A 17,939-nucleotide genomic window follows, 5' to 3' on the forward strand; every position below is an offset into this window, starting at 1 on the left:
GAGCGGCTAGGCCTGTGAGCCGTGGCTGCTGGGCCTGCGCATCCGGAGCGTGGTGGGAAAGGCCACGGCAGTGAGAGGTCCACGTACCGCAAAAAAAAAAAAAAAAAAAAGTTAAACATACAGTTATTGTATGGCCCAGCAATTCCACTCCTAGGTATATAACAAAGAGAAATGAAAATATATGTCCACACAAAAACTTGTATGTGAATGTTCAATAACAAGCATTTTCATAATAGTTAAAAATGGAGACAAACCAAATGTCCATCAGCTAATAAATAAATAAAATCGGATATATCCGTAAAATGGAATATTATTCAGCCATAAAAATGAAATACTTTTATATGATACCAGATGGATGAACCTCAAAAACATTTTGCTAAGTGAAAGAAATCAGTCATGTGTTGTATGATTCCATTTATATGAAATACCCACAATAGGGAAATCCACAGAGACAAAGTAGATTAGTCATTGTATAGGGCTGGGGATTGGGGGAGTGACCACTAATTGGTATAGGGTTCCTTTTTGGGAGGATTAAAAAGTTCTAAGATTGACTGTAATGATGGTTGTACAATTTTATGAATATACTAAAAACTACTGAATTGCAAATGTAAGAGCATGAGAAAAAGGAAAGAACAGTAAATGCAAAGGCCCTGGGGCCACAACAACGTAAGTGTGTTTGAAGAGCAGAATGGCGAATGTGGCTGAAGAGTGGGAAGAATCCGGTAGGGGCCAGTTCGCAGAGGCCTTTGATTTTATTCTAAGCCCTATTAAGGCAGTTTGAATTCTGAGGCACATCCAGAGTGGTCTCCTTGTACGTCACCTGCTAGGCCTCCACCTTTTTGGAGGGTAATGGCTCTGCCCCTCCCTGCCTGTGCCAGTTCATGAGGCATAGCTCTCTGCTTCAGGAGCTGACCTTGTCATGTGGCTTCTTTACCTAAACCACACCTCCCTGGGTCCTCAGGGCCTTCTACATTTTTCAAAAATGCGTTCTATAGCAAAAAAGCAGAACGTGAGTAATCAAGGTAGAAAAGTAAGTTTGGTTAATAATCGATGAAAACGTAATTTTCACGTAATATCCAAACAAAGCCAGGAATCAAACGCAAGCTTAGTGAGTTTGATAACCCACTTAAGCAAGATGTGCATGTCCTATATGACAGCTGAGATTGTGTTGGCTGGCCCCCAGAGGAAAGGGCCTGACGGGTGGGCCTGTGGCCAGAACTGCAAGCCTCAAACAGCTTTGCACTTGTTTATCTCGTGCTCTGTACTCTGCTGACTTGATGGCCATGGGGTCTTGTTGCCTTATCCTGACAGGAAGGTTCTCATAGTCCCTTTTCAGGGGTGAGAACCAACCCCTTGCAGAGATTGCTGACCCCTACCTTTGCTCTCGGGGTCCCTCCACACCCGTCAAAGGGAGGAAGCTGTGTTTCCTGAGAACCTTATCGATGGCATGCTGGTTGCCAAGTCCTGTGACGCCAGTAGGACTCCTCCCCGTTCTCCCACCCCAGCACAGGAAAGGGCCCGGTGCGTTATTTACGTCGTCCGGGTTTCAGAGCAGGGCTTGCTTTAGTCACCAGCCAGAGCAGCAGCCGAGCAAGGGTGCAGAGCGGAGGATGCTCGCTGTGGGAACCGCACCCTCTGCACCAGCTGGGGCTCTCTTGGCCGAACTCTGATTCCAGCCATCAGAAGAGGCTCTTGCTGTGGAGAAGAGCTCTGGCCACTCTTCCCTACCGTCTATCCTCTGGCTCACATGCACCCTTGTCACACCCCTCAGAGGCAGGAGGAGGGTCAGGCTTTGCAGACTTGGGCAGCCCCAGAAAAATTATAATGGCTGTTCAGATGTATACAACTTATGAAATATATAGCTTGTATAGTCTTTCATTAAGTCCTCACAGCATGCCTGTGAGTTAGTCATAATAATAAACATCTCCTGAGTGCCTGCTGAGTGTGGATGTCATATGAATATACACATATGTACAGATATATACACATACATACACGTGTGGATGTCATATATAGGTGAACATAGACACATACATATACACATTTATACATACGTATATATATTCCTTATAAGACTCCTGCAAGGTAGATATTATTCCCAATTGACAGATGCGATTAAATAACTTAGATTAAATAACTCATCCAAAGTCACACTTAGTAGAGGCACTGGTGGAGCACTGACCCCAGGATCTAATAGTTTCCGCCATACTTCCTCTGCAGGAGTCACTATCTTGGCGAATATCTCACGGGTTACAGAACTCACACAAAGGGTACCCTGCATCTTTTCCATCTCGCCAGCCCTGCTTACTCTAATTCCTGGAAACACCTGGTCTGCGTGCTGTTCAAAGGCACCTTTTGGTTTATTTCAAAGGTTGGATAAAGTTCATTTGCATGTCTTTTCTTTTTCACAGTGCCCCTCCACTCACTGAAAAGGAAGTTGAGGTAAGTAACTCCAGCGTTTTATGAAATTGAATACTTGGGCTTGAGTGGGTTCATTCAGAACATTTCCTTCTCCAGCCTCTGCTCCTGACATTTTTATACAAACATGAGAATGAGTGGCCATGGGGGGAATATGGGCATCGTGATCAGCACTGTTGAGCTACCAAGCCCCCGACCACCACTCCAGTTAATGGAAGATTTTGACGAATTTCGTCAGGGGTGAGACAGTAGCTGGAAGTTCCACATTTCTTCAACGGTTGTTTGTTTTCTTTAAAAGTATGACTTAGATACACAGAGCAGCTGGGAGGCTGCAGAACTGAATCAAATTTATTTCAAAATTATTAAAAGATGGTCAGATTTCATGTTTCAGACTTTGATCTGGAGGAAGAAGGTGCTTTCCTTCTGAGGGTTTCAGACGTAAGGAAGCCAGCTCAGCCAAGGTGGTGGCTATGCTGTCAGCTCTCCCACCTTCCCTGATTCTCCCATGATTCTCCTCGGGGCCTCCTTGTCTCTGTAGAGAAGCTGTCCCAATGGGGCTGGTGAGTGAGCTGAGAGGAATTTGCATTTCGTTCTGTCGAAGGGGTACATGGTCAAAGAGAATGCATCGGAGGTGAGACAGTGAGGACCTCCGGCACCAGCAGTAGTTTGTTTCCATGACAATTACATTGGAATTGATAGAAGGAAGGGAGCAAGAACATGGATGATTCCAGAATACTTCACTCCGGGTTGGGAGGATGGAAGACTTTACAGTTTACCCTTGATAACAAGAAAACGAACATACACTTACTGAGACCCGGTGGACCACATAAGCACAGGGAGATGGACTGTGTAAAATATCTGGCACAGATAGTAACAATTACCTGGCACACAGACATAGAACTCACAGTCTTTGGCACACACATATCCATCCTTTCAGCTGACCCCCCCATCAGCTCTGAGAAACAGGTAGAGCAGGTAGCAGAACAAAGGAGGAAACTGAGGGATTAAATAAGTTATCTGAGATCCCAGACCCAGTGCTTAGCAGAATCAGCATTTGGAGTCAAGTGTTCTGACTGACTTCAGGGCTCTTTATATCACTGCCATTAAGGGGATAACCCAGTTATAGAGAACTAAATATTGAGCATTATTGATAAACTTGACTGAGGCTTGGGCAAGACAGAGAATCCCCACCCACTGACGCTGGTGGTGATGGCCGCGGGCACTTTGGTTAAGGGTGCGCTCCTGTCCTCAGGTGTGTGCTGACACAGTCTGTGCTCAGCATGGTGAGAGGAGCACAGGCTTTGGAATAAAATCGTCTGAGGCTGAATTCTGGCTCTGCTACTCCCTTGTGACACCTTGAACAAGTTAATGACCTCTCTGCTCTCGGTCTCTTTACCCATAAAGTGGACATAACAGTTCCTATGGCAGAGGATTGTTGAGGGATTAAACAAGCTAAGGTGCGTAAAACTCCTGCCAGTGCTGGCGTATAGCAGATACTCAACAGGGAGTAGCTTTCAATGTGGCCCTCATCATCATCATCATCGAGCAGTTCAGGGTCTTCAGTTCTCCGTCTGGAGATGTCTGCCCGCCGTGGGCCATGTTACATGAACTTCAGATGCTCAGGCAGAGTCAACTCACCCTAAGGGTGTAAATCTTCTACCACTTGACACAGGCAAGGTAAATGAGGGCTGTAAAAATGAAGGCCACTGCTTCCTTCCTGTGTAGAGTCCATCTGTCTATTTCTCCTCCCCAGTAGTTTCCTATTAGACCAGGAATTCCATGTCTGATCAACACCACCTTTCAAAGTTCATTCATGCAGGCTGCATTTTTGGCATGGAATATTTGTTCCAGAAAGCTTCTCCTAACAGGATCATACTTGGCTTTGTTTAATCTCCTGGCAGCTTGTAAAAGCTGCTTTCAGCGTAGGATTTGGAATATTCAGATAAGATGCTGGTTGAGGTTTGCTCTGAGTCAACAGGCCTACATCTCAAGTGGGGTTTCTTTAAATACAGTGGTTTCATGTGAAATCTCCAGAACCTGCATGCCATAAATCCTGGCACGAGTCCAAACTGCTTTCGCAACCAGCTGTGTTGGCCTGAGTTTATCTAAACCCATATACAGGATGTTATTTTCTTGACATTCAGAAAAAGCAAAGTGTTATTCTCTTATTCTCTTTCAGTAAAATGTGTTTGGTCTTCTGGTCCTGGGAAGGCCCTAGCCTGGACCTCAGGTTACTATTTCGCCATCTTTTGTGCAGTTTACTTCATTAAGGGAGAGTTTCACTTGTTCTTGGCTGCTTTGGGGGCTGGTTCCAGGAGCTGATTTAAAATCCTTGAGCAAAAACTCCACCAGCAGCCTTGCTCCCAGCACTAACTCCTCCTAGCACCTCTCCAACACTCTTGTTCCCAACAGAACGTGTTTGTACAACTGTCCTTGGCCTTTAGAAATGACAGCTACACCCTAGAATCTAGAATTAACCAGGCGGAAAGGGAACGCAACCTGACAGAGGAGAACACAGAGAAGGAACTGGAACACTTCAAAGCTTCCATTACGGTAATTGTGGAGCCTGATTGGGGAATCCTTGCAGGAGACACTTTCCCCAAGGGCTGTGCCGGGTCTCCTGCTTTTCTCAGTCACCAAGTAGAGTCTCCTGAAGTGAGAAATGGGGCCAAGGCCCTGAGCCAGGCCGTCTTCCTCAGAGCTGGGCGGAGCTGAGGCCGAGATCCCAAAGGCTTGGTTACCTCAGGGCTGTGGTTAAGGCCTCTGAGCCCTTGGCAGCCTCTCAGGAGGGGGCTGGATGACCTGGGATGGCAAAGGGAGCACCCTGGGGACCAGAGACCTGGAAGTGATTCCCTTCCTTCAGGCCAGCCAGCTACAGAGTGTCCACATTGGGCTTCTCCAATCCCAGAAGTAGCCATCGCCTGGGCCCTGCCGAGGCCCCTCCTCTCGGCCAGGATGGGGCCAGGGCTCGTCTTGTGACAGCCCTGGTCAAGTCTTGGTCTGTGAGGACCCCATGTGATGTTCCTTCTCCCTCCTCAGTCCTCAGCTTCACTCTGGCACCACTGTGAGCACCGGGAGACCTACCAGAAGCTGCTGGAGGACATCGCTGTCCTGCACCGCCTGGCTGCCCGCCTCTCCAGCCGAGCCGAGATGGTGGGGGCCGTCCGCCAGGTGAGCTCTGCTCTGTCTGCAGTAACTGGAGCAGGGATGTAAGCAGTGGCAACTACAGATACTGCTTATGGATGGCTTCCTCTGTGCCAGACATCCTACGTCCATAATCGTAGTCGTCTCAGTGTATTTTTGATGGACCACTATATTCTTGAGGTGCTCCCCAGTAAAAGCTTTCTGTGGATACCTACCTTTGAGAACTGCTGCATACTACCTTCCTTTCTTGGAGACTTCTAATGTATGTTGGCATAAGCAAGGCTTTGAGAAGTCCTGTAATGAAAAAGTCTGTTTAACATTACCGACGTATTTCTCAAATGTATTTGAGTAAAGAATCGCTTCCCCCTTCTTGTTCCCACAAAATACCTATTCAACTCCCAGGGAACTAGTATTTGGCAAAATGTGCTTTAGGAAAAACTGCTTTGTTTCATTAATCCTCCCAGCAACTCTGTAAAGTAAGTAATCTTATCCCCTGATGAAGACGTGAAGTCTCAGAAAGGTAATAGCACTAGCGTGGGGCAAAGCTGGGGTGCAGGCCCAAGTCTGGCCCCCTCGCAGCCACTTTGAAGTCATGAGGCACTCAGGGTGCCACCCTGATCCAGCATGGTGTTGTGGGGTCAGACCGCCTGAGTTCTCATCCTGGCTCCACAAGGATTCACTGTGTGGCCTTGGGCCTCTGTGCTCCAGCTTCTCCAACCGTAAAATGCGGATGCTGACAGTACCTGCCATACAGGGCACTGTGCCACATGTAAAGCACCTGGATGTCGTTATCACTGTTGCTGTCACTGTGGACCCATGTCCTGCTGCGTGGTTTGCATGACAGGGGTGTTCCTGGGGCCCAGCCCTGGGCAGTTCTCATAGAATGAAGGAAGGACAAGCCACGGGGCTGTCCCACCCGTGTGCTTCCGGCGAAAGGGCACCCAACTCAGCAGCAGCACCCAGGAAGCCACTCCAGCTGGGAGCAGCAACAAAGGGAGGGCTTTAGGGAAGTGGCTGGTCTCAGCTCAGGGCTGTGGGGACTTTGTCCAGGGGACAGTCACTGAGCGTGTCCCTCTGTGGACAGGCAGGCCGCGGGCAAGGATCTCTGAGGGATCCACGGGGTGTCAGTAGAGAAGACTCTTCCCCATTTTGCACAGCCCTCGTGAAAGTGTTTCTCAGCCCACGCACGGCTCACTCCAGCCTTCACCCTTCTCCAAGTGGCTTCCGTGTCTCTGTCCTCACTGTCTTCTCTGGTTCCACTGGACTGGTTCAGGCACTCATCCTCTCTTCTCTTGTTGCTCTTGCTGCCACCAGTCTCACACCCTTCAGTCCAGTCTCCACCGGCGACCTGATTATGACACTCCCTTACTTTAAGACATTCGATGGCTCCCCTCTTCCTTCAGAATAAGTCCAAATTCCTTAGTCTAGCATTCAAGGTCCTTCACAACCCAGCCCTAACTCACCTTTTCTTCTTGCGAACAAACCCAGCCATTTGCTGATTCCTACATGAGTAGGATGACCTGTGCTTTCCTGGCTTTCCAGACAATTCTGGTATATGTTTATTGTCCCAGCATAATTCGTGATGGCATCCCCTTTCACTCTGCAAAGGATCCTGTCTGAGGGGAAATCCTCACCTCGATAGAAGCCTTGTGATGTCCTGCCTCTGGACCTTGGCTCTTGGAGTTCCCTGGCTAATGCTCTTTGTCTCTCCTGCCCATAGCTATGTGCCCAGACGCTACAGCACTTCACTCCGTCTCAAGAAGCCTCCCCTGACCCATTCTCTGCAAGCAGAGATGACTCTGCTCCCTCTCATCTCCTGAGGCTTTGTGGCTGGGCTCGTCCTTGTTATCCCTGAGTGCAGGTGCCTGAGCCCCTGTCTCAACTCACATCCCCGACAGCAAACTCTTAGAGGGCAGAGTCACGTCTGATTGGTCCTTGTATCCTTTCAAGTCCCCCAGCCCAGAGCTTGGCTCAGAGCAAACAGTGCTGATGAGCTTTTCATCCAAATGCCCAGTGTGTTCACACTCTTCTTCCCTGCAGGAAAAGCGCATGTCGAAAGCAACAGAAGTGATGATGCAGTATGTGGAGAACCTGAAGAGGACATATGAGAAGGACCATGCAGAGCTCATGGAGTTTAAAAAACTTGCAAATCAGAATTCAAGCCGCAGCTGTGGTCCCTCTGGTAAGAAACTGGGTTCCTGCCCACCCCTGACCTTGGCCCTGTAATATTGGGTCCCTGATGGATCCAGGCTAACATCATACCTATGGGACAGCCCCAGGACCTGTGTTAGGGTGAGCAAAGCTTGCTGCCTGGCCCAATGCTGCCCACAGGGCCTCACAGTCACTGTTCCTGTGAGCTTGGGGGCCTGGAACCAGAAAGCATGAATGGCCCCCAAGCAACTCCTAATAAAAGTAACCAGAGAAACTGATCACTAATGCAAAGCCCATAGGCTGCAAGAATTCAACCTCCTTTGTGAGAGTGGCACACCCCAAACCTTACAACCTTTGTGCTTTGGGGTCCCCACTTTGGGCAGCACATGCTAAGGAAATTGCACTTTATCCTGGAAAGCATTAGGGATCCAACCAAAGATTTTAATCAGGGAAATGACATGATCATATAGTTTAGAAGATTCCCTCTGGCAGTGATGTGGCAATTACATTACTGGGGTAAAGCCAGAGACAGGGAAACCCACAAAGCGACTATTATAGTAATGCAGGTGAGAGACGGAGTCTGGGCAGAGGGGTGGAGTGAGAACCTGGGTAAAGGAAATACTGCTGAGATAACTTTTAGACTCGTGGGCAAGACAAATGCTTTAAAGAAATACTCTTTTTAAAAGAAGTTCTATACAGATTGCTATAGAAGCACAGAGGAAGGGCCATCTGGTTCCACTTGATATTGAGTTGCTGTGGTTTTGTTTTGTTTTGTTTTGTTTTTTATTGAAGTATAGTTGATTTACAATGTTGTGTTAATTACTGCTGTACAGCAAAGTGACTCAGTTATACATATATATACATTCCTTTTCATATTCTTTTCTGTTATGGTCTATCACAGACTTTTTTTTTTCAGGAGAATATCATTGTTATTTATTTATTTATAATTTTTTTAACATCTTTATTGGAGTATAATTGCTTTACAATGGTGTGTTAGTTTCTGCTTTATAACAAAGTGAATCAGCTATACATATACATATATCCCCATATCTCTTCCCTCTTGCGTCTCCTTCCCACCTTCCCTATCCCACCCCTCTAGGTGGTCACAAAGCACCAAGCTGATCTCCCTGTGCTATGCAGCTGCTTCCCACTAGCTACCGGTTTTACATTTGGTAGTGTATATATGTCCATGCCACTCTCTCACTTCTTCCCAGCTTACGCTTCCCCCTACCCGTGTCCTCAAGTCCATTCTCTACGTCTGCGTCTTTATTCCTGTCCTGCCCCTAGGTTCTTCCTGACCTGTTTTTGTTGTTTTTTTTTTAGATTCCATATATATGTGTTAGCATACGGTATTTGTTTTTCTCTTTCTGACTTAGCTCACTCGGTATGACAGACTCTAGGTCCATCCACCTCACTACAAATAACTCAATTTCGTTCCTTTTTATGGCCGAGTAATATTCCATTGTATATATGTGCCACATCTTCTTCATCTATTCATCTGTCGATGGACATTTAGGTTGCTTCCATGTCCTGGCTATTGTAAATAGTGCTGCAGTGAACATTGTATCACAGACTATTGAATATAGTTCCCTGTGCTATACAGTAGGAGAGTTGCAGTGTTTTAAAGTAAAAGTAGGAGTTCTCCAGGCTAAAGGGGGAAATACACCCCAAGTGGAGGAAATAGCATGTACAAAGGCGTGGAGGTTGGGCTGAGAAGACTATGAAACAAACAGTCTGCTGTGGTTTGGGGTGTTGGAGCGTGACAATGACATGTTGAAGGTAAGACTTGTTAGACCAGGGCCACATGCCAAGCCCTGTGAACAATCTGGGTCTTTGTCCTCCAGGCAGTGAGGAGACCCCGGTGGGTTTACACCAGCTGACATAGTCAGATTTTATTTTTAGAAGATTGCTGACTTCAGAGTGGACGATGCATTAGGAGAGTGTGGACATTGAGGGATGGAGAGACGCGTTAGGAGGCTCTGCTGCAGTCCAGGAGGAGGAGGACGGTGCTGTGGACCAGTATCTCTCCTTGGGAGCTTGCCAGGGTTTGGGCTCTGGCTGATGAGGTGTGGTGTTAGCAGGAGAAGACAGACCTTTTAGCAACAGGAATCCCTGTTGGAATGCAAACATCCGTGTTACCAAGAGCAGAAGGAGGGAAAGTACACAAAGTATAACAGATGGAGAAACCTTTATAAACAGGAGGTTTCACAAGTTTCCTGGGGAATATCAGTGACGCTTCCCAGGGTCCAAAGGCAGCGTACACATGCTCCAGACCGTCTGCTTTGGTCTTGGCAGCAAGGCTCCTGACCCACATGCATCTGGGCCTCTAAGAAATCTCTCTCTGTCAGTGTTGGAAGTTGGAGAAGCTACCACCAAAGAAATCCTAACACGTGCACTCTTACAGTATTGTCCTGCAAGGTGCAGGGTCTCCTGTGAACCACCTTACCCATGATTTATGGAAAGAGCACAGTTGCCCGTGAGTCTCATCCATTCATTCTACAGGTGTTTATTGAGCATCTCCGGTGTGCCCACGTGATACTGGAATACAGAGGTGAAGTGTACCCAGCCCCCGACCCAGAGGAGTTCCCAGCCTGTGGTGAGGGCAAGGCAGTGTAAGCAGTGCTGTGATAGATGTAAGCAGATTTTATGGGCGTACATGGCAGAGTCCCACGTTCAGTCTGGGGGCCTGAGAAAGTGCTTACAATCAGATGGGAGCCGGTAGTGGAGTGTTGAACGGTGAATGGGTAGTTTTCACACATCTGTTCCCACTCCACTGTTTTTCCAAGCTACACCTCAGCTTGGGCTGGTGCAGAGGGGCCAGATGTGCCCATCAGATACTCTGTGACCATTCCCTGATGGTGGTTGTTCTTTAAGCTTTTATATGACTTCTTTGTCATATATGCAGTCTTTGTCTGTGCCTGAAGACTACAGTGAAAAAAAAAAATCTCTGATTTCAAGAAAGATGATACACATTCAGAAGAAAAAATAATCTATTTTTTTTTTCTGAATATGAAACATGCTGATTGCCTGCATTTTGGATTATTTCCTTAAGGTAGATTTCCAGAAGTGTAAATACTAGCTCAGGGGAAAGGAATATGTAGAAGGCTCTTTTTTTTTCTGTATAAATAAGATCTTTATTAAACAAACTGAAACAGAGAATTGAATAGTCACTGGGGAGCTTTAGGGGAAAAGTCAGTTTTACCAAATATCCAGAGAGGGAAAAAAACACAAACTTCAGTTGACAGGAGTTGTGACCAGAATCATCAATAAAGTAGTGTCATTGCAATGCCTAGCTTTTAGAAGAAATTAATCAAGAGTCAATATAAATATCTCATAGATTCTCTCTAGTCATAGTACTCCAGGTTTACCTTTAAAAAATGGGAAACAAGTGAGGTTTGTTCTCAAGGCATCTTTTCCCACTTAGAGACCCTCATGCTGTCCCTTGACTGAAATATATCCCTGAAATCTTACCTTTGTCCGTTCTACTGTAAAAAATGCCCCAGTTTTGTGTTCAATTCCTTGTATATTTGCTCTCTATATTTAATGGTGACAAACTAATATATGCTCAGTTTTCTGTAATTAATAAAGAACAATCATTCCCTCTATCAGGTGGATTTGCATTTTAACGGGGAATTCTGATGACAGACAGATTCAGAGTTTATGTCACTAATCTTTTTTTTTCTTTATACAGCAGGTTCTTATTAGTTATCTATTTTATACATATTAGTGTATATATGTCATATAAGGCTCTTAAAGCAAATTATTTCCAAATAACCCATTGATATTTCCATTTAATGGGTAACGGTGATGCTCAATTCATTGTGCCGTGGACATTCTTGGCTTTTCTTTTTGAAAATATTTTTGACTTTGATGGGCCAATGTCGTATCTCTTCCCATAGTTTTAATTTGTATTTCTTGACCTTTTCAAATGTTTCTTGGGCATTTGTATTTCTACTTGCGTAAATTCTCTAATTCTTTGCCCACTTGTGACATTGGTATTTTATTAACTGTATGAACTCTTCATACACAAAGAATATTTTCTGGTTCTGCTGTTTTGGCTGACAGGAAAACTTGAAAATCCTTTGACTACAAATACTTAGAAATTTCTGCTGGATAAAGTGAAGCAAACATTAGTCTAAAAGAATAGCTGACTCCACAAGAAAAGAAATTGAAATACTCAGATACAAGAAAAGAAAAGAGAACTGAAACCAAGCTGACCCTGCAGCTTTCCTTGAGGATAAGAGTCAGCCTCAGCTATCTGGGCTCTGGGCTTTTGCACTCACATGCAATCTGAGATGAGGCCTCGGACACCCAAGGCAGAGAGTTGACTCTGAGCCTCCCATAGAAAGTTAAGACTTTCCAAGGACTGCGTCTGTGGAATACTCACCAACTCACAATGGAACAAATCAAGGAAGCTTGTCTGTTTCACCCTGGGCTCTAGTAAGAAAAAAACACTTTCTCCTTCCTCATAGGAAAAGTGCATGCCCACAAAGTACATGCCATAACAAAAGTGATGATGCAATATGCAGAGACTCTGAAAAGAACATCACAATGGTGCTGCTAGGAACACCGCGGAAACAAACATAAGTCGCTCTGGAGAGACACACCCTGCGCCCAGGAGACACAGGATCCTCTAAGTAAAGCTTCACAGAAGATGAGTTTACAATATAGAATTATAAAATAGGAAAACAATCTACCACAAGCAAGAATCATCAGACACCCAAACCACAGGATTATATGCTAAAGATAGCAGATAATAAAACAACCTGATACATTTTTTAAAGATATGGGTAAAATTATTAAAGGCATAAAAGAACAAATCAGAAATATGAGAATAGAAGAGTACAACCGTCAAAAAAAGAATAAAATAGAATCCTAGAAATGAAGAATAGAGGCGTGGAAATGAAAAACTCAGTTGTTTAGGAGTGGTAGTTATTAGAATTGAAGCTATTCCTCAATATTCAGATCTCCTCCTCCTGAATGTGCCCATTCAGATGGGCACACTTCTTCTCCATCCCCTTGAAGTTAGGTGAGGCCATGTGATTTGGCATTAAATGTCAGTGGAGAGACATGTGTCGCATTTGAGCTGAGGTCCGTAAGAACTAGTGTGCCATTTGCCTTATGTTTCTTTCTCCAGACATGACAGCCATCACTGCTCCAAAATAGTAGAAGCTCCATCAGCCTGAGTCTTGAGTGAGGGGATGCAGAGCAGAGCCTGCTGCCAACTCATAAGCAAATGGACATGTAGCAAAAGCAAGAAATAAATCTTAGTTGTTATAACCCACTAAGGCTTTGGGGTTGTTTATTATTGTAGCATAGCCTAGCTTATCCTGATTGGTACAACATTTACATCAGATTAGGAACAGTTGAGGAAAAAATTTGTCAACTAGAAGACAGATTTGAAGAAGTCACCCAAAATTCAGTTCAGAGGGATAAATTAATTTAAATATGAAAGAAATGTGATACGGGATATAGAATGAGAAACTTCGAAATACTTTTATTAGGAGATCCATAATGAGAGAATAAGGGAGAGAAAATATTCAAAGGAATTTCCCAGGATCTGAGAATTTTCCAGAACTAAAGAAAGACATGAATCCTTGCATTTAGGAAGTACAGAGACTCCCAAGCAAAAGAAATAAAAACACATCAGAGAGAAACTTTAGAACCTCAAGGACAAAGTGCAGTTCTTAAAAATAACCAGAGAGAAGACGGATTATTCACAAAGGAATGGCAATTTCCAAGACCAATAATAGGACCAGGAGACAATGAAGTATTGTCCAAAGAGCTGAGAGAAAATAACTGTCAACCTGGAGATAATACTACCAACTAAATTATCATACAAGCTTGAGGGCTTTGTAAAAACATTTTATGGCAACAACTGAGAAAGTTTACCTCTCACAGATCCTTGCTAAAAGAACAACTAAAGGATGTGCTTAGGGAAAAATAAAATTGAGATCAAAAGAAAGTCAGAAGCAAGAAGGGATGGTGATCAAAGACATTTGTAAACATGTGGGTGAATCTAAATAAGCATTCACTGTGTAAAACAACAATCATCATAATTTGGGATTTCAAAAACAAAGTAAAATAAAAATACTGAAAAACAGGGACTTCCCTTGTGGCACAGTGGTTAAGAATCCGCCTGCCAATGCAGGGGACATGGGTATGAGCCCTGGTCGGGGAAGATCCCACATGCTGCAGAGTAACTAAGCCTGTGCGCCACAACTACTGAGCCTGTGCTCTAGAGCCCGTGAGCCACAACTACTGAGCCCATGTGCCACAACTACTGAGTCCGTATGCCACAGCTACTGAAGCCCATGCACCTAGAGCCCATGCTCCGCGACAAGAGAAGCCACCGCAATGAGAAGCCCACTCACCGCAATGAAGAATGGCCCCCCACTCGCCGCTACTAGAGAAAGCCCACGCGCAGCAACGAAGACCCAAGGCAGCCAAAAACAAAATTTAATTAATTAATTAATTTAAAAAATACTGAAAAACAATATAATTTAAGTTCAAAGGAGTGATCTTTTTTTAAGGTTGATTCAGGAAAAGGATAGAGATCTTGATTCATTTAAAATCTAATGTCATGTAACATGTTAAAAGTTTAAGGGGGCACACTAAAGAGTACAACTAAAATATATAAATTCCAAACCAATTTGGGGGGGAGGGAAGGTTAGAAAAAATGCAATTAATGAAGGAAACATAAACTACAAAATGAGATGGTAGAAATATATCAATCACAAGAAATATAAACAACTTAGACTTGTTGGTTAATAGAAAACCTCAGATTAGATTAAGAAAAAGAGTTATGTGCTTTTCAAGAGAAACACCTAAAGTACATGAATATGAGGAATAGACAGCTATACAGACTAGATGGTACTGGTCAAACTGAATCAAACTGAATTGAGCTGTCAAAAACCTTTCTCTACACATACTGGTGTTTTCTAGTGGTAGTATTATCCAGGTGTGGTGCTAAATATTTTACATGAATTTTACATATTTTACATATTATTTAATATATGTACTAAGGAGAAGAAAACCCAGGGGTGCTAGTTTCTTTTGTTCTGAATTATTTTGTAGATGACATATTGAAATTACTGTTGTCAACACGTTTCCATTTTTTATTGACACCACACCTTCCTTGCTCATAATTTCCATGACTGTACATTCCTTGAATGAGCAAGAAATGACCCAATAAGCCCTGGTATTGCTACGAGGAATCTTCACATACTCTCCACGGCATAACCCAGAGACCGTGTGGTGGTGTGAGGTGGAGACCAGAGGTGCAAGACTAGGGATTCTCATAGTGCCCAGAGGAGTTAGGATGAAGGCTGTGTCCCAAAAAAAACCCACTCTGCAGATGATTGTTTCAAAAGGTCAAGTGTCAAATTCAGTGACCTCTGCACCTAGGCCCTTGGGACATCCCTTGAGGGTCAGTTCTGGCCCATAGATACCTTGGCTTAGTTTCTGCTATCTGCTTTCTGCTGGAGCCTACTCTGAGAACTAACCTGGGTTCTTCTCTGTTCCCTCCTGCTGCAGAAGATGGGGTCCCTCGCACAGCACGGTCCATGTCCCTCTCGCTGGGAAAGGTATGCATGTTCAAGGAATACTGGGGAAAGAAAGACAGAAGTTTCCACAGTCAGCCAGGAAATCAGTCATTCTTGGATCCACAGGTGCAAAAGAACCTCTGGACAGAGTCTCTCATTCAGCTTCCGAACCTTGCTAGCTCATCCTCCAACCTTCCCTTGCTCGTGGCTTCCAGTACTGCACCATCTCTAATGAACATGAAATGATGCACAAACTTTGGTATTGCCATAGATCATTTTCATACACTACCCAGGGTTTCATACACTGTCCAATGACTGGGCATCATTTCTGTTCCATCTCTTCAGGATCTGAGAAATTAAAATCAGAACATGTTGAGAAATCACTCATCACTAATAAAAAAAATTTGTTAATTTTGGCCACTCTCTCTACACCAACCCCCAGCACCATCACTACCCTAAAACCAGGATATCCATTGAACACAGCATTTGGAATTAGTAGGCATTTCCCAGGCCTTTCTGAACTTTGGGTGCTGCCCCCTCCATGACAGTGGGCCTGATCCCTTCTCTTCCCACAGAACATGCCCCGCCGGAGGGTCAGCGTTGCCGTGGTGCCCAAGTTTAATATCCTGAACCTGCCTGGCCCGTCACCCAGCTCATCTCCCATCCCCTCCTTACCAGCCCTGGTGAGTATGATAATGCTTGCCTCCTGGGCCTCAGGCTCACAACTGTGGGGGTGACCTGGATGGGGTAGGGTCAACAAGGAGAGGAAATTCCAAGCACAGATTCTGGGCTATGGGTTCAGAAGCCTCAGTACAGACCAGGCCCCAGGTCTTATACTGCCCTGAGAAGACTCAGTGTCCTTGAGCAAGGTGCTGGCAGCTCAGAGAGTGTTCCTTGCAAAGTGTATGTCTTTTCATGCTTAAACCAGAACCCTCCACTCTGCAGTGGGTTTAAGCAGCTGAAGATTGCATTATGGAGTACTTGGTAAGCTGAGCTTTGAACCCCAGGCCCTCTGATTCCAGAGCCTGAGTTCTTAAACCCAATGTTACCCTGCTTTGATTCATTGCAGCATTGTTTACAACATTGAAAAATTGGAAATAAGCAGAATTCCCATTAATAAGAGATTGGTTTAATAAATTAGGAAAAGCTCAATAAGGGGTTTCTATGCAGCTGCTAAATATATGATTCAAATATAAAACTTTATTTATCGACATGAAAAAAGTCCATAATTTATTAGTAACAAAAAGCAAAACCCCAGTATATACTGCGTAACTGTGTTTTGCAGTTTAAGAAAGAGTGTTTTTCTGTGTGTAAACAGAAAATTCTGAAAGAATGTAAGTAAAACTACTAATAATGGTTATCTCTGGGCAATGGTAAAATCACAGGTGATTTTAATTTTCTTGATGCCGCTATATTTCTAGAGTAAGAATGTATTACTTATAATCAGAAAAAAAAATCTGCTTCAATTTTTTTTTAAAACAAAGACTATTCCTATAAACAAAATATTTTCTAGATTCCAGAACTTTGTGAATCTGGTTAAACCTACCTAAAACTCTTAGGAGAGCTAGTTAGTGGTTTTAACAGGGACTATTTCCCATTCTATACTAAATGTATAATGTGGCTTCCAAATATATATATTCCTTTAGACTAGGGGTTAGCAATCAGGGCTATCCATTAAAATCACATAGGGTACTTCTAAAACATTCAATGCCTAGGCCCCAACCCAAGATTGTGGATTGGATCAGTACTTTAAGAAAATATCCCCCAGGCGATTCTAACATGCAGGCAGAGTTGAAAGCCATTGTTTAAACCGAATCCATTGCAGCAAAACAATGTGGTATTCCTGGGGAATTTATTATAAAGAAATTTCTGATGCCTTGAGCTTTTAGTAACGGCAGGGATCTCCTGAGAGTTGTGCTTGGAACTGTATCTCGAGGGCAGTGATGGGCTTGTGTGAATCCATCCCAGGGGCCTTGGGACCTGCATTTGGTAGGAGCCTCCCTGGTATTTAGTCCAAGTCAGTAAACAGGGAATAGAGAGAAACTGATGGCTCCCCTCCAGAATGGAGCCTCAATATGTAAACTCTTTCCCTTATTCAAGAAAACTTGGAAGAGGAGAAGGAAAATGTGCACATTGCCTGTGCCCCAGAGGGAAAGAACACCCAGGAAAGGAGGGCAGAGAAGGCCTGAGGAAGGGCCAGTGCCTGAGCTCAGATGCAGATTAGAAAGCTTGGGGAGCGGGAAGAGGAAAGAAGAGCAGCAGCAACCCTTCCCAGCATCATTGGAAACCTGTCGGCCCGGGCTTCTTCCTTCCTAGCTGATCCTCAATTCTCTGTCTCCTGTTTTCCATTCAGTCAGAATCACCCAATGGGAAAGGCAACCCACCTGTCCCCTCAGCACTGCCTGCACTTTTGGAAAAGTAAGTATGTCCCTTTTCCTCTTAACTTTGGGGATCTCTGAGGAAATTTCCCCAACTCACCTTTCCTCCCAACCTCACTCCCCAAATGCGATGGAAAGCAAATTAAGTTCTAGGGGAAATGAATGGGACTCTGAGACCCACGAAGATTTCAGACCCAGTTTGCAAAATTCCTGGACCAGGAAGATGCTGCAGCTGAGTCCAAGTGTGCCTCCGTCCCAGAAGAGCCCAGAGGGGACAGAAGCCTTCTTTAGTCAATGGGATCCT

General features: G+C 44.6%; 1 protein-coding gene across 5 annotated transcripts in view; it reads left to right on the forward strand.

Moving 5' to 3' along the window:
• The window catches only part of IRAG1 (inositol 1,4,5-triphosphate receptor associated 1), a 177,851-nt gene that overhangs the window by 140,860 nt on the left and 19,052 nt on the right, over positions 1–17,939 (forward strand). For all 5 annotated transcript variants that reach the window (XM_079929977.1, XM_079929978.1, XM_079929974.1 and 2 more), the window contains 7 exons: positions 2,412–2,442; positions 4,831–4,971; positions 5,458–5,589; positions 7,603–7,744; positions 15,250–15,299; positions 15,833–15,940; positions 17,611–17,675. In XM_079929977.1, coding sequence (XP_079786103.1) covers positions 2,412–2,442; positions 4,831–4,971; positions 5,458–5,589; positions 7,603–7,744; positions 15,250–15,299; positions 15,833–15,940; positions 17,611–17,675 — 669 coding nt within the window. The remainder of the gene's footprint in view (positions 1–2,411; positions 2,443–4,830; positions 4,972–5,457; positions 5,590–7,602; positions 7,745–15,249; positions 15,300–15,832; positions 15,941–17,610; positions 17,676–17,939) is intronic.

The sequence above is a fragment of the Stenella coeruleoalba genome, assembly GCF_951394435.1.
Source record: "Stenella coeruleoalba genome assembly, chromosome: 8".
In the NCBI taxonomy this organism is placed as follows: Eukaryota; Metazoa; Chordata; class Mammalia; order Artiodactyla; family Delphinidae; genus Stenella; species Stenella coeruleoalba.